A 15,294-nucleotide genomic window follows, 5' to 3' on the forward strand; every position below is an offset into this window, starting at 1 on the left:
TTATCACACCCAGTATAGGAATGTGCCCTTTGATGGAGTGACAAAACTATCGTTTGTCTCCTCAAAAAGAAAAAATGCTCAGGAGTTTCTTTCCTCAATTAGTGAAAAAGGCATCGCATAGGACCTGAGGGGCTTCCCCTCAACTTAAGGATGGCCAATTGGACTGGAGCCAAAAAGTCCCAAGAGCAATTTACTAGAAAAAGAAGAGAACAAAGAAACTAATGGCTTTTGTGAGGTGTTTTACCGGGGGCAAGAACCTCTTGCACCTGATTTTTCTCTGTAAAGAGTTTTGTTATTTTGCCTTTTATCAAAACTTTTTGTTTCCAGCACTACCACAGGAGCCATCCTGCTGATTTTATGCCTTCTGAGGCAGCTGAGCTATCTTGGGTGTGAAACAGATCTCCAAGAGCTTGTGAGACCTGGCTGGAGGAGACCCCTATTTCACTCCAGTTATGGGCTTTGGTCCGTAACTGTCCATATTTTGATCCAAAATATGGTTCATATTTTCTTCAGAAGGTGAGTGCTGACAGTTGGCAGATCTGTGCAGGTGTTCATTGGATGTTATCCCATCCAAGCAGGTTTTTTAAGCACACTTACATCAGCTATTTCACTGAGCTTATTTAACAACAGAAATAAAAACTGTATCTTTATAACAACGTTACTTTAACACCGCACATACAAAATCCATTTTAACACTTGCGAAAAGCCAGTATTATACTATGTATCTCTGACAAAAGTGTGCAGGGATTGAGATGTGCTGGTTTTCAGCTCCCGGAGCGCTCCGTGGGACGGCAGGGACACCTGGCGGGGCAGCAGCGAGCCCGGGATGCCGCGGCCAACCGGGAATTCCACCGAGCTCTTCCACACCGGCAGCAAATGCCGCGGACAGGAGGGGAAACAGCAGTGCAGGAGCACCTTTGGGCATTTTCCCACCGTCTAAAATGGAATTATAGTAAAGTATTAAATTTTCTGAGGGCTCTGCTGCGTGCCGGGGAAGCAGGAGCAGCATACGGTAGCGGACACACGGACGGCAGCGGACACACGGACGGCTCCGAGCGCTGCGGGACGCGGGGCAGCCGGACTGCCCCGAGGCGGGGGACGCTACCGAGGGCGGGCGGGCACCACCGCAGCCTCCCGGTATCGGGATGGGGATGGAGATCGGGATCGAGATGGGGACGGTGATGGGGATCGGACCGGGATCAGGATGGGGATGAGGATGGGGACCGGGACCGGCCCGCCCAGCGTGTCTCTCACGCCATCACCCCGCGCCGCCCGCCCGTCACACGCTCCGCCGCGGTAACATCACCGCCGTGCGCCGGCCGGGCATGCCGGAAGTGCGGAGCGAGCGGCGCAGCCGGTAAGGGGGAACGGGGATGGACTGTCACGGGTCCAGAGAACACACACGGCACCGGCACCACCACAGCCCCCGGCACTGCCACTGCCGGGTCACAGCCCCGGCGCCGTACCCGCTCTGCCCCTTGCAGCCCGCGGTCGGTGTGCCCGGGCCTCACCGGCTCCCCGGGCTGCAGTCACGCGTACACGGGGCGGGGGCTGCCCCGTGCCGGGCCGGGGCCGTGTCAGTGTGCGGGGATGGTGCCATGTCCGTGTTCGGTCTCGGTGCCATGTCCGTGTTCGGTGCCGGTGCCGGTGCTGTGTAGGTCCTCTGTCAGTCCGTGTCGCTGTGCGGGGCCGGTGCCAGTCCCGTTCCCGTGTCCCTGTCCGGTCCCGTTCCCGTGTTGGACCTCTGTCCGTCCATGTCGCTGTGCAGGGCCGGTGCTGGTCCGGGTACCGTGTGGCTGTGCCGTGTCCGGTGCCGGTGTCCCTCGGCCGTGTCCGTGCCCCTGTTCAGTCCCGTTCCCGTGTGGCTGTGCCGTGTCCGTGCTCGGTCCCGTTCCTATGTGGCTGTCCCGGTGCCGGTGTCCCGGTGCCCACCCCTCAGTGTCTCTGTCCTCAGGGCCGCGTTCCCGCCGGGCCATGGCCGCAGCAGCCCCGTGCCGTGCTGGGCCGTGCCCGCTGTGTCCGTGTCCCGGTACCGGTGTCCCGGTGCCGGTGTCCCGGTGCCCATCCAGGCTGTGTCTCTGTTCACAGGGCCGCGTTCCCGCCGGGCCATGGCCGCAGCAGCCCCGTGCCGTGCCGGGCCGGGCCGTGCCGGTTCGGTGCCGCTGCAGTTCGCTCCGTTCAGCAGCGCGCTGGACGCGGGCTTCTGGCACGAGCTGACCCAGAGGAAACTCAACCAGTACCGGCTGGACGAGACCCCCAAGCTCATCAAGGGCTACTACTACAACGGTGAGCACCCACCGACTGCCGAGCTCTGCCAGTTCCACCAGGCCCTGCCAGTTCCACCAGGCCCTGCCAATTCCACCAGGCCCTGCCAATTCCACCAGGCCCTGCCAATTCCACCCGGCTCTGCCAATTCCACCAGCCCTGCCAATTCCACCAGGCCCTGCCAATTCCACTGGTCCCTGCCAATTCCACCAGGCCCTACCAATTCCACCAGGCCCTGCCAATTCCACCCAGCTCTGCCAGTTCTACTGGGCTCTGCCAATTCCACCACTCTGTCAATCCACCAGCCTACCAATTCCACTGGCTCTGCCAGTTCTACTGGCTCTGCCAATCCCACCGGCCCTGCCAATTCCACCCAGCTCTGCCAATTCCTGCCTCTCCTCTCAGCCTATTCTGCTCCTCTGGCACATTTCAGATGTTTCTGAGACACTACCAAGAGTGGCTGGGAGTATTGTATGTTTCACTGTAATTTACATCAAGAAAAAACAGAAGTAACCCCAATGTTTTGGTTTAAAAGGAGCTTTGTTGCTGCTTTTTTGTCCAGGTGATCCTTTGGGTTTGCCAGCTCGCTTGACACTGGAGTTCAGTGCCTTTGATATGTAAGTACAGGCTGGGGTTTGCCTTCGTTTGTGTGTGGAGACACTTTCCTGACATAAAATTGATATATTAGTTAGAGAAACTCTATGTGAGAATAGGTAACTCTATGTGAGAATAAATAACTCTACATGAGGATCAATAATTCTACATGAGAATCAATAATTCTGCATGAGAATAAATAATTCTACATGAGAATCAATAATTCTGCATGAGAATAAGTAATTCTGCATGAGAACCAATAACTACATGAGAATCAATAATTCTGCATGAGAATAAATAATTCTACATGAGAATCAATAATTCTGCATGAGAATAAATAATTCTGCATGAGAATAAATAATTCTACATGAGAGTAAATAACTCTACATGAGAATTGTTAATTCTATGTGAGAATAAATAATTCTACATGAGAATCAATAATTCTGCATGAGAATAAATAATTCTACATGAGAATAAGTAACTCTGCATGGGAATCAATAACTCTACATGAGAATCAATTATTCTACATGAGAATAGATAACTCTACATGAGAATAAACTCTACATGAATGGAGTTTATTTCTCTTTGGTAAAAAAATCTTCTTACCAAAGATTTTTGTTCTCACAGTCACCATCCTTTTTATAGCAATTTTCAATGATCTTTGTTGTGTATTAGTACATTTTAAGGTCAGAAAAGGTAATTTTCCTGAATAAATAAATAAATAATGAACTTTATAGCAGTGGAGGGACTGCTTTGAGTCACAAAAAATTAACTCCTTCTGGCTGAATTTAAAATATTCCTTCTTTTCCTCAGGAATGCTTCAATACCAGCACGTTGCTGTCCTGCTTTTGGAACGTTGTATAACACCAACACTTTTGAGACTTTCAAATCCTGTGATAAGAAAGCACTTCTGGACAAGGAAGCAAATGAGGTGAGATGTAAAATCAAATTACAGAGTGTTTTCAAATCCATTCTACCCCTTGAAGTGCTTCACACTCTGCCCCAAATTTGGGGATACTCCAGTCCTGAGTAGCCTCAGGATTTAGCTTATTCTGGAAGGAAAAGTTTGGTGTTTGCTTTTTACTGTTCTCTACAAAAGATTTAATTTAATTAATGATAACTAATTCTACATGGAGAACTCCACACATTTTAAGCTCTGCAATGCTCTTGGAGCTGCCAGGGACTTGAATTCTGTAGAGCACATATTTAAAATTTGTCTTCATACCCAAAAACCAGCAGTGCCTGGTTTAAACCTCAGATTACTGCAATTTATCTGTGTGACAGAGGGATGGGGAAGCTCCACAGCAGCAAGAAACCTGAGAAAAAGCAAGAAAAAGATGGGTGAGAGGGGCTGGTCTCTCTGCTCTGCCTGGGGAGAGGTGAAAGTCAAATTTAAGATGCTTTACTTTGACCTGGCCTTGATTCCTTTAATTAATTGCCTTGAGTAACAAAGTTTTCGTGCATATTTTCACTCTAAACTAGGAATTTTTTGCATTCCTCTGGCCTTGTAATTCCCTGTTGTCTGACCTTTAAAATCCTTTTAACACAGATAATTGTATGAATAAATTCAGTTTTAAAATGTCAGTGAATGTTTATCTCCAAACTTTAAGAATTAAAGATTTTTGCAGCTGTTCTCATTTTCTCTTGGCGTTTCTCTGCCCTTTTTCTTCCTCCTTGTCCCCACAATCCATGGCAGATCTGGGAATCCATCAAATCTGGGGCTGCCCTGGAGAACCCAATGCTCCTGAACAGGTTCCTGCTGCTGACATTTGCAGTGAGTACAATAATAATAATAATAATTATTATTGTAATTTGTGTCTCCTACTTGTAGTGGAAGTAGTGAAGTAGTTTCTTTTTAGGAATATTAATATATTTTCTATTCATAATAATGCTGCATTAATTTATTTTTATATTATTTTCTACACATATATAAGATCACCTGATGGCCTTACAGATATCAGCAGAAGTAGAGCAGCTGTTTCATGTTTAATTAATTGAAAACTTTGCTAAATGCTCCAGCTAACAAAGCCTGAAGGATTGTACACACATTGTTTAAATCTTAAATTAAAACATTGTTTAAATCTTAAATTAAATTCTACAAGACTTCCATTCTCTTAAAAAAGACAATGGAAGTCTTGTAGAATTTTTATGATTTTCTAAAATCATTGTGAGAGAAAGATCCCTGTGGTTCCCATGGTTAAAATAATAAACCATTAATTTTAATTAGTATTATATAATTTATTTTGATATGTCTCTTTATTATCTAATTTTGCTTTTTTCTTTTTTCGCCTAGGATTTAAAGAAGTATCATTTCTATTACTGGTTTTGCTACCCTGCTCTGTGCTTCCCTGATGGAATTGAGATCACTCAGAAGCCTGTCTGTCTTGGGGACAGGTTCTCACTAAATCAGGTATTCAAAATCCTAAAGATTGTGAATTCTGCAAAATTCAAGCTCACTGAGAACTCCTGTGAGCTTTAAAACTCAATATTTTTGTCACCACATCCTGAATTAATTGGAGACTAATTTATTTTAAAAACTTCACTTTTTTATTTCTATGTTTGTTTTTGTATTTACCTTTTGTTCCATGGTTTGTTTAAATTATCTCAGTTTAGGTGCAGACATGGCAAACAGTTCTTGAAGAGGTGATTATGCTAAGCTATCTATTTTATATTTATTTTTGAGATATATATGTTAAGCTGTATATAAAAATGAATATTAACATGTGAAAATGAATATTATAAAAATGAATAAAAATATATGAAAATATATTTATATATTTAAATATTTAAATATTTTATATAATTTTATATATATTATATATATTTTTATATATTTTAATATATATTTTATATATTTATATATTAAATATTTAAATATTTATAATGTTTATAAAAAATAAAAATGTTTGAGATATATATGTTAAGCTGTATATAAAAATGAATATTAACAATGGTTTGAAAGTATTAAATTATAAAGAATGAATAATAAAATAAAAATATAAATATAGTTTAGATAAAATATTAATGTTTAAATTTTTATTATAAAAAATTAACAAATTTTAATTATCTTTCGTATTATATATTTTAAATTTGTTCATTGTGTTTGTATATTTATATACTAAAATAGTATTGAAATGATTTATATTTTATAAAAATATATATAATTTGTATGAATACTGTAAATGTGATGCTTATTCAAAAGAATAGTAAAAGGTTTGGAATTTTAAATTTTAAAAAAATAAAGGGGGATCTCCTGAGTAAGGCAACTCAATAAAATTACAAAATTGTTAATAAAGTGCATGTTTAGATAAGAAAATAAGTTAATTTTTAAATTTTTTTATGAAAAAAATTAAACAAATTTTAGTTTCTTTCATATTAGAGTGCAGAATTGATAAAAGTGTTGGTTCAGTTGTGTTTGCACTTTCAGATCCAAGCCCTGCAGAAAGCCTACGATGACCTCTGCCAGGAGGAGGGGGTGACAGCCCTGCCTTATTTTTTAATCAAATATCATGATAATTCTGTCATGATATCCCTGCTGAAAAAGTGGGATGGCTTCTTTCAAGAGCAAGGAGAAAAGGTAATGAGAATTTTATATAATTTTATATAATTAAATGTTTAATCTGTGAAGGGTTTGAGGCTTCAACACTGAGCTGGGCATGGTGGTTGTGTCCTGATGGTGGCTGTAAAGTGATTTTTGTGCTGTTTTCCCTTTGATTTGTTCTCTTGCTGGTTTATGCCCTTTCACTTTCTAATCCTCCCAAAATAAGCAGAATTTTGGGTTGGGAGCAAGGCTCAGTTCTGGCCTTCCCTCCTAAATGTGTTTTTAAAGTAATAAAAATGCATTTACTGCAGGGAACATCCAGTGTCCCTGAAGAGGCCAAACTGGAGAAATCTCAAAGCTGTGGCAAAAACTTGAGGAAAACCTGGTGTGACCATGGATTAAATATTTATAAATATGCAAAATGTGTCTGTAGGCCAGAAGTTTTAAATAAAAATGCCAAATACCCTTTGCCTGACTGTGGATGGAGGAGTTCTCAATTGAATAATTTCATTTGCAGGTGACAGTTGGAGTTTATGATCCTTGTAATTTATCCCAGTATCCAGGATGGCCACTGAGAAACTTCCTGATCCTGGCAGCCCACAAATGGTACCTGTTCTATTCTTTCCCACCAAGATTATTTATTGGTTGATATTAAATGAGATCATTTTCTCCATGGTGTTTCACTAATATCAATATTGCTTGATATGAAATGAGATCATTTTCTCCATGGTGTTTCACTCATATCACCCACCTGAGATTTTCTTTTTTTCCCTTGATATTCACTTGGAGTGATTCTGATTTTGTGCATTATTCTGGTTTTTCCTTCTGTCAGTCACAAATTCCTGTAATTCTAATATGGAAGCATTTACCTGGAAATGCCAGCCTCACACCCTGCCAGTACCCTCCAGCTGTGTCAAATCTTATTTGAAATACCCTGTGAATTTAAATAATTAATTAGTGTCAAGTAATAGCAGAATTACACTTTAAAAATCAAATATTAGTAGGTTTTCTCCTTGTACCCCTTGATTTTTATTTTTTTTGTTGGGGAGAGAATACACAGTTACACTCTGGGTTTTGAAAAAAAGGATTCAAATTATCAAATGAATTCTGGTTGCTGTAACAAAACTGTAATTAATTTGCACTTCCATAGTTTTGAGAGTTACATTTACACAGCCTTGGGGTTGAGAAGGGTTTAGGCACTAAAATTCTTGGTTTTTGTTTGGGGGTTTGAATCATGAGGAGGAAAAATTATATATATTGAGAACTCAGAGGATCATGGTGCTGCAGCAAAGTCCCTGATGTGTGCTCTGGTGCTTTTCTGCTTTTTATTCCTCTAAATCTGCAGTTTGTCAGTGCTGGATGAAAGCAAGGACAGGCTGCTGTGGCATTGCTCTGGAGCTGTGCCACACCAAACCAGTCACTTTCTGACACTTCAGGAATTATTTCTCTTTCTGTACATAATAACGACAACACTGTCAGCACCAAGACAAAAAGGCTCGTTCAGAACCTGCAAAGGACTAAACCTGTGCGAAATGCTGTTAAAAAAATTCTCTTTTCTATGCAAGAAGTTGCATGTCTGTCTCTATTTCTCTTTTCTCTGGCTGGCAGGGGCAGTGCTCTGCAGAGGCTGGAAGTGCTGTGCTTCAGAGACAGAACCATGCAAGGGGTGAGAGACATCACCCACAGCATCATCTTTGAAATCAAGCTGCCACAGGCACCCCTGGGCCCAGGTAAGCCATTAAAAATACTTTTCCCCCCTTTTTTTTTGCCTTCTTAATCACTGCTGACATAGCAAAATTAATTACTGATAAAAATTGTTACTTATGCTAAGTTGTTTCAAATGGATTTTGAATTGTTTGAATTTCTGTTAAATGTCTCTAAAGTAGTTCCTTGTCCGGTTTTCGGCTGTTTGGAGGGCCTGGAAAGGCCCGGGGTGGCCTTGGGGCAGCCGCGTATCAAAGGACGAGAAGAGGCTTCAGTTCTTCTTTCGGTCTCTGTGTTTATTAATTGTTTATCTAAAAGATTTTCTTTCAGCCCGACAGAGCTCTGCTCAGCAGCCAGCCATGAGCACACTGTCACTCCCTCCGGGCGGTCACCTATCTTTATACCCAAAGTTACGTGTACAATATTTATCATTTTTCCCCAATACCTTTCACCCTTATTGCCCGGTGCACTTTTAGTAATGACCAATCCCAAAGTGCCACCATCACCACAGAAGATGGAGGAGAAGAAGAAGAAGGACAGGACACGCCCCAATTCCTCCATCTTACTTCTCTAAACCCCCCTGTACAGAAATCCTAAACCCTGTGTCTCACCCTCTAATTAACCAATCCCTTCACCATTCACCCCGGTGAAACCCTCCTGTCCTCATACAGGTGTCGTCTCCTGTGTAGGATCAAAGTCCAGCCACCAGACACTTCTGGAACATTCCAGGACTCCCGAGCCCCCCAAGGGTGGTCTCGGTGACACCTCAGTCCTGAGGTGCTGAGATCCCACAGTTCCTTTTTCAACAAAGAAAGAAGAGAGAATACTCTCTCTTTAATTTGTTCCTCCTGTAATTGTGTTTTTAATTGAAAACTAAGGAAAGTCCTGCTGGTGGCATAGAAAATGCAATAAAACACCAGTTTGTCTCATTTTTTCTTGTTGAATTTGTGCACAGTCCCTCAGGTAGGAAAAACATGATAGTGAATTTATGGGATCAAAATTTCTGGAGAATTTCTAAAATTATAAAAATCTGCCCCAGAATGGAACTGTTCCTTTAATCCCATAGTGACACATCCAGGTGTATTTTAAAGTAGTAAACTTAAAATATTAAAAAATAATCTCATATTCAATTTCTAGGTACAGGACAGCATCACCAAATTTCTCTATCTCAGGCAAAAAGTTCTGAATCCTTCAGATGTCATTGTTGCAAATTATTTCATTCTATATAATTAAGATACATAATTCTCCACTGAATTTACAGATGGGGTCTAGGGACCATGAAATGATGACTGAAATTAGTAAAATTGACTGAATTATGAATTTACTGAGCTTGGCAATAAAGATCTGAGGGGGAATGATGCCAGCTCTGTGCTGGGTTTGAAGCTGAACAGGCAAAAGCAGCACAGGGGACACCTGAGAGCAAATTAAACTACAGGAAATTTACTGGCAGCTTTAAAATAAGGGTTTTTCCGACAGGGTTAAGTCCAAAAAAATTTCTTTTTTTCTGTCCTAGGATATTAAGGTTTTTATTCTTTCTTTCCTTTATTCTTGCTTTTTTTTTTGTTTTGTTTTGTTTGGGTTTTTAATTTTCTTTTTTTTGTGTTTTGAATATTTCAAACAGATTGTCCAAAAGCTGTTGGATGGGAGAAGAACCAAAAGGGAAGCATGGGGCCAAGGATGGTGAATCTCAGTGAATGCATGGATCCAAAAAGGTTTGGTTTTTATCTTTTAAATTCCCACCCTTTTCTTTACTTTCATCCATAGCAAGTTGAAATGTGAAATAGGGAAGAATATGCAGTAAAACATCCACTGGATATTGTTTGGATTTTCTTTTGGAGGTAAGGACCTTCACAGAGCACATATTTAAAATTTCTCTTCATACCCAAAAACTGGGTGTGCAGTGCACTGCCTGCAGCACAAATCTTGGCAATTTTGGGGTCCAGTTGAGAGTTCTGAAGGCATTTATTTAAAACTGAGTGAAATGTAGGTCAGATTGTTATAGGCCTGTGGAATTTCATTGAATTCCATAACCTGCAGGGTGCTCATGAAAATGAGCATGGGGGAAAGTTCATCCTTTGGGGTTTGTAAGAGTGAGACAGGAAGGAGGTCAGGAAATGTGATTTTAATAATTTTTATCATTCTGTTTGGGCAATGGATTGAAAAGAATGAGGTTCCAGAGTGTCTGCATGGAAAATGGCTGATGGTCTGATGGTTCAGGTTCAGCCCAACAAGCAAAGCCATTTTTGTCAAGTATTTGTGGAAATTCTCAGACTTCACAGATATTCAATAAAATCCATCTCAGAGTTCTTCATTCTTTAGGTTTCTTGACCTTCTTTACTTGATTAAATTATCTAAGTGCTTCCCAAAGAGGTGTTGGTAAAATGCCAGCCTTGACAATTGCCATTAAAATCCTTGTTGGACAAATCATTTTCTGGATGCTGAAATGATTTTATTTATGATGTGTGAGGGAATGAAACTTGCAGGAATCTGAGACCTGTGCTGGTCTGGCTTGGTGAGGGCTTTAACAGGAATCTTGGCTGAGACACCATTTTTATTTCATATTTGCATTCATTTTATTACTAAAATTTTAGTTGTAGGTTGTTACTTTTTCAGAAGCCCTTATCTGTTTGTTTTTCATATTACCTATGTGTTACACTCCTGAATTTTCTTTCTCAAACTTCCACAAAGGGCCCAAGTGGAGTATTTCAAGTTAAGGGCCAGTGTAACTGGATACAGGAAACCAGGTAGTTTTAAAAAAAACCCAAAAATTTATGGACAAATTATCTGTCTTAGCACTCAGCTTAACAAGAATCTTGGCTGAGACACCATTTTTATTTCATATTTGCATGAATTTTATTACTAAAATTTTAGTTGTAGGTTGTTACTTTTTCAGAAGCCCTTATCTGTTTGTTTTTCATATTACCTATGTGTTATACTGCTTCATTTTTCTTTCTCAAACTTCCACAAAGGGCCCACGTGCTTTAGGGCACAAGTGGAATATTTCAAGTTAAGGGCAGGTGTAACTGGATACAGGAAACCAGGTAGTTTTAAAAATAACCCAAAAATTTATGGACAAATTATCTGTCTTAGCACTCAGCTTAACAAGAATCTTGGCTGAGACACCATTTTTATTTCATATTTGCATTCATTTTATTACTAAAATTTTAGTTGTAGATTGTTACTTTTTCAGAAGCCCTTGTCTGTTTGTTTTTCATATTACCTATGTGTTACACTCCTGAATTTTCTTTCTCAAAGTTCCACAAAGGGCCCACGTGCTTCAGGGCACAAATGGAGTATTTCAAGTTAAGGGCCGGTGTAACTGGATACAGGAAACCAGGTAGTTTAAAAAAAAAACCCAAAAATTTATGGACAAATTATCTGTCTTAGCACTCAGCTTAACAAGAATCTTGGCTGAGACACCATTTTTATTTTCATATTTGCATTAATTTTACTACTAAAATTTTAGTTTTAGATTGTTACTTTTTCAGAAGCCCTTATCTGTTTGTTTTTCATATTACCTATGTGTTATACTGCTTCATTTTTCCTTCTCAAACTTCCACAAAGGGCCCACGTGCTTTAGGGCACAAGTGGAGTATTTCAAGTTAAGGGCCGGTGTAACTGGATACAGGAAACCAGGTAGTTTTAAAAAAAAACCAAAAATTTATGGACAAATTATCTGTCTTAGCTTAACAAGAATCTTGGCTGAGACACCATTTTTATTTTCATATTTGCATGAATTTTATTACTAAAATTTTAGTTGTAGATTGTTACTTTTTCAGAAGCTCTTGTTTGTTTTTCATATTACCTATGTGTTATACTGCTGAATTTTTTCTGTTGTTAAAAAAAGTTGTTAAAATTACCTCATTCAGCTGAAATATCAGTGATTCCTTTGCTGGAGAAGCACAGGAGGGTTCAGCAGTTGTTATTTATTCCCTGGCACAGGTTGGCAGAGTCATCCGTGGATCTGAATTTGAAGTTGATGTGCTGGAGGCTGGTGCCTACTCTGGATCTGGAGAAGATTGTGGCTGCCAAGTGTCTGCTGCTGGGAGCTGGCACCCTGGGCTGCAGCGTGGCAAGGACCTTGATGGTGAATCCTTCCTCTCACAAATAATCTCCTGCTTCTCATAAAATCTAAATTAATTTATTTTTTTTTGTCCAGCGGCCATGACGCATCAGAGCCAAATTGCATTGTCTCCATCAGAATATACAGAATGCACATCAGTAATATTATAAATTGCAGGGAAGAGATCTGTACCTAATGGAAATAAATAATTCAATTGCTGCTGACATAATATATATGTATTATATTATATTAATTATATTATTATAATATATATGTATATATATAATTATAATAGTAAGGGCGCCTCTCAATAGCTGCTGACATGAGAAAGTAAGGGAACCTTGGCAGAATATTTTGAATTTATGTTAAAAAAAGAAATTCTGGAACAAATTAACAAGATACAAAGAGCAAATTCACAGTGAAGCACTTGAAATAACTGTGCTGGTGATTCCTTTCAGGGGTGTTCAACCCTTTCCACTTAATTCAGTAGGGTATGAGGGGTGTCTGTTAAATGCTATATTTAGCATTTAAAAACCAAATTATTTATATATATATTTATATAAAATTTATATATTTATTATATATAGATATTTAGCAACCAAATTTTCTGTTCCCTTATTTCAGTCACTTCAAAAAACTACAAAAAATTTTGTAGCTTAAAAAAAGTGAACAAAACTCAACGTTGTGTGTATGACATTACACAAAAACATTTCCCAAGGCTGTTGTAATTATCTTTATCAACTTTTGTTCTCCTTCAGGGCTGGGGGGTGAGGAAAATCACGTTTGTGGACAATGCAAAGATCTCCTACTCCAACCCCGTGCGGCAGCCGCTCTACGAGTTCGAGGATTGCCTCAGTGGGGGCAAGCCCAAGGCTCTGGCAGCAGCAGAAAGGCTGCAGAAAATCTTCCCAGGAGTGGTAAAATCATTATTTCCATGTTCTAGCACTGGGGGAAAGGAAAAAAATGAAAAAAAAAAAAAGTGACTTTAAATTGCTATTCCAAGTTGTAGTAGTTAAACGTTAAAAACACTTTGCAGGTGTTATGAAATATTATAGGTGGTTACTGAAATATCTTAGTTGGTTACTGAAATATTATAGTTGATTACTGAAATATTTCAGTTGGTTACTAAAATATTTTACTTCAAATTTCTGTTCCTGGTAACTTTGTTGAGGTAAATTGTCACAATATGACACAAAATGAAGGGCACTCACACGCTGAGATGTCCAAGGCAAATAATAATAAATAAATAAAATTATAATAAATAAATATAAATAATAAATATAATAATAAATATAATATAAAATATATAAATAAATAATAAATATAATAAATATGAATAATAAATAAATGAAATAAATAAAATAATAATAAATAAATAAAACTAGTTTATTTCTGGACTTCAATATTTATAGAATTCCAAAAGGGATTATGGATTGGAGGATGAAATTGCCACCTCTCCAATCACACTGGTCAAACCAACAGTCCATCAATTCTCTCCTCCTCCAGAAAGGAGTGCAAACCAATCATTATTTACATGGAAAGTCCATTACAAAAATGTGAACATCAGAAGGCTCAGAAGAACTTTAGAAGAAAGGGGAGACAGTAAATATTTGTAGTAATGAAATATAATTAAGGATCATTAAGTAATTTTTTAGCTTGTTGATATTAAAGTGAAATTTTTTCCTGTCTAGGGTGTCCTAAGGAGCTTTGAGTAATGCCAGGTCAGACATATTAAATGTCTGCTCTGGGAGCAGGTCCTGAGGGAAGAAATAAATGTATTTTTGAGATTTCCTATTATTTTTCAAACCCCAAATTTGCAATCTTCTCTAAATTGATTTTCTATATTAGAAGCTATAGCTTGGTTTTTAACTGCCAGCGAAGAGAACAACATACAGTCCCCTTTTCTAGATGTCATTCTAATATTTTATGAGATGCTAACTAAATATTTTGGATAATTTGGGGGCATTTTAAAACTTTTCTTAGATTCCTGAGATTTTGGGACTCTGTGGAATGAGCAAGATCTTTCTTTGGGGATATGTATAGACACTTACTCCTCTTTAAAATAATGCCAATGTGCTCTTTGAGCTCTTTTTGCCATTGTTTGGCTGCCAAATGCACCTCAGCCTCTTTGGCTGGTGACTGCTGTCTTTGTTCTGAGGGACAGTTATTCAAATAAAATTGTTGGAGCTGCCAGGCTTGTCTGTATTCCTTCAGCTGCAATGCCTGGATTGAGCTTTTTTTTTTGGAATTCTGGTAGGATTTTAGTATTTACAAACCACATTGACCATTTTGTGGTGCAGTCAATTCCTGCTTATTTATTTAATTTATTAAACAAATAATTGCCTTCCTAAGTCACCAGCAGTGTGAATTGAGCTGATCTAATCAATCAGCATTTCAGCAGCACAGGCTTGATGGGTTATCCATGAACACTTTATTCATACACAACATGGATTAAGTTCTGTATTCCTACCAGGAATTTTGGAGGAGATAATGACACTGAAATTAAAGCCTGCCCAAAAATTTCCTGATGTCTGTGGTGATGGTTACAGAGGGAAAAAAGAGTTGGATCCTTTGGTATGGTTAATGCAGCTGTTACCCACAGGCATTTCTCCAAGCTGCTAGGTGGGCCTGGTTCTTTTTATCCTCAGGGAGATTTCTGTCTGTTTTTTCTGTCTGTTATTTCTGTATGTTATTTATGTGTCTTCATCCTTCTGGTCATTTGACTCACCTGGATTTCTGAGTTGTGCTGGTCATTAATTGGTCTGTGCCAAAGCACATCCCACCAACCTTCCTCTCCTCTCTTCCCATGGAATTTTATGCTTGGTTCCTCCAGTTTTTACATTTTGGTTCTTAATTTTTCCTGCAGTGTGAAGCAGGGAGGCTTTGGCAAGGTTTGTCCTTCTGTGACATAAATGAGGGCCCCTTCCCTTCCCTTCCCTTCCCTTCCCTTCCCTTCCCTTCCCTTCCCTTCCCTTCCCTTCCCTTCCCTTCCCTTCCCTTCCCTTCCCTTCCCTTCCCTTCCCTTCCCTTCCCTTCCCTTCCCTTCCCTTCCCTTCCCTTCCCTTCCCTTCCCTTCCCTTCCCTTCCCTTCCCTTCCCTTCCCTTCCCTTCCCTTCCCTTCCCTTCC

At 39.7% G+C, this 15,294-nt stretch overlaps 1 protein-coding gene across 3 annotated transcripts in view; it reads left to right on the plus strand.

Moving 5' to 3' along the window:
* The first annotated feature begins 1,288 nt into the window (after positions 1-1,288).
* ATG7 (autophagy related 7) overlaps positions 1,289-15,294 on the plus strand; it is a 113,544-nt gene continuing 99,538 nt past the window's right edge. For all 3 annotated transcript variants that reach the window (XM_064724215.1, XM_064724217.1, XM_064724216.1), the window contains exons 1-12: positions 1,289-1,357; positions 2,089-2,286; positions 2,828-2,882; positions 3,673-3,790; positions 4,556-4,633; positions 5,153-5,269; positions 6,287-6,436; positions 6,918-7,006; positions 8,009-8,130; positions 9,726-9,816; positions 12,047-12,191; positions 12,926-13,084. In XM_064724215.1, coding sequence (XP_064580285.1) covers positions 2,109-2,286; positions 2,828-2,882; positions 3,673-3,790; positions 4,556-4,633; positions 5,153-5,269; positions 6,287-6,436; positions 6,918-7,006; positions 8,009-8,130; positions 9,726-9,816; positions 12,047-12,191; positions 12,926-13,084 — 1,302 coding nt within the window. In that variant the 5' untranslated portion in view covers positions 1,289-1,357; positions 2,089-2,108. The remainder of the gene's footprint in view (positions 1,358-2,088; positions 2,287-2,827; positions 2,883-3,672; positions 3,791-4,555; positions 4,634-5,152; positions 5,270-6,286; positions 6,437-6,917; positions 7,007-8,008; positions 8,131-9,725; positions 9,817-12,046; positions 12,192-12,925; positions 13,085-15,294) is intronic.

The sequence above is a fragment of the Zonotrichia leucophrys genome, chromosome 12, assembly GCF_028769735.1.
Source record: "Zonotrichia leucophrys gambelii isolate GWCS_2022_RI chromosome 12, RI_Zleu_2.0, whole genome shotgun sequence".
NCBI lineage: Eukaryota > Metazoa > Chordata > Aves > Passeriformes > Passerellidae > Zonotrichia > Zonotrichia leucophrys.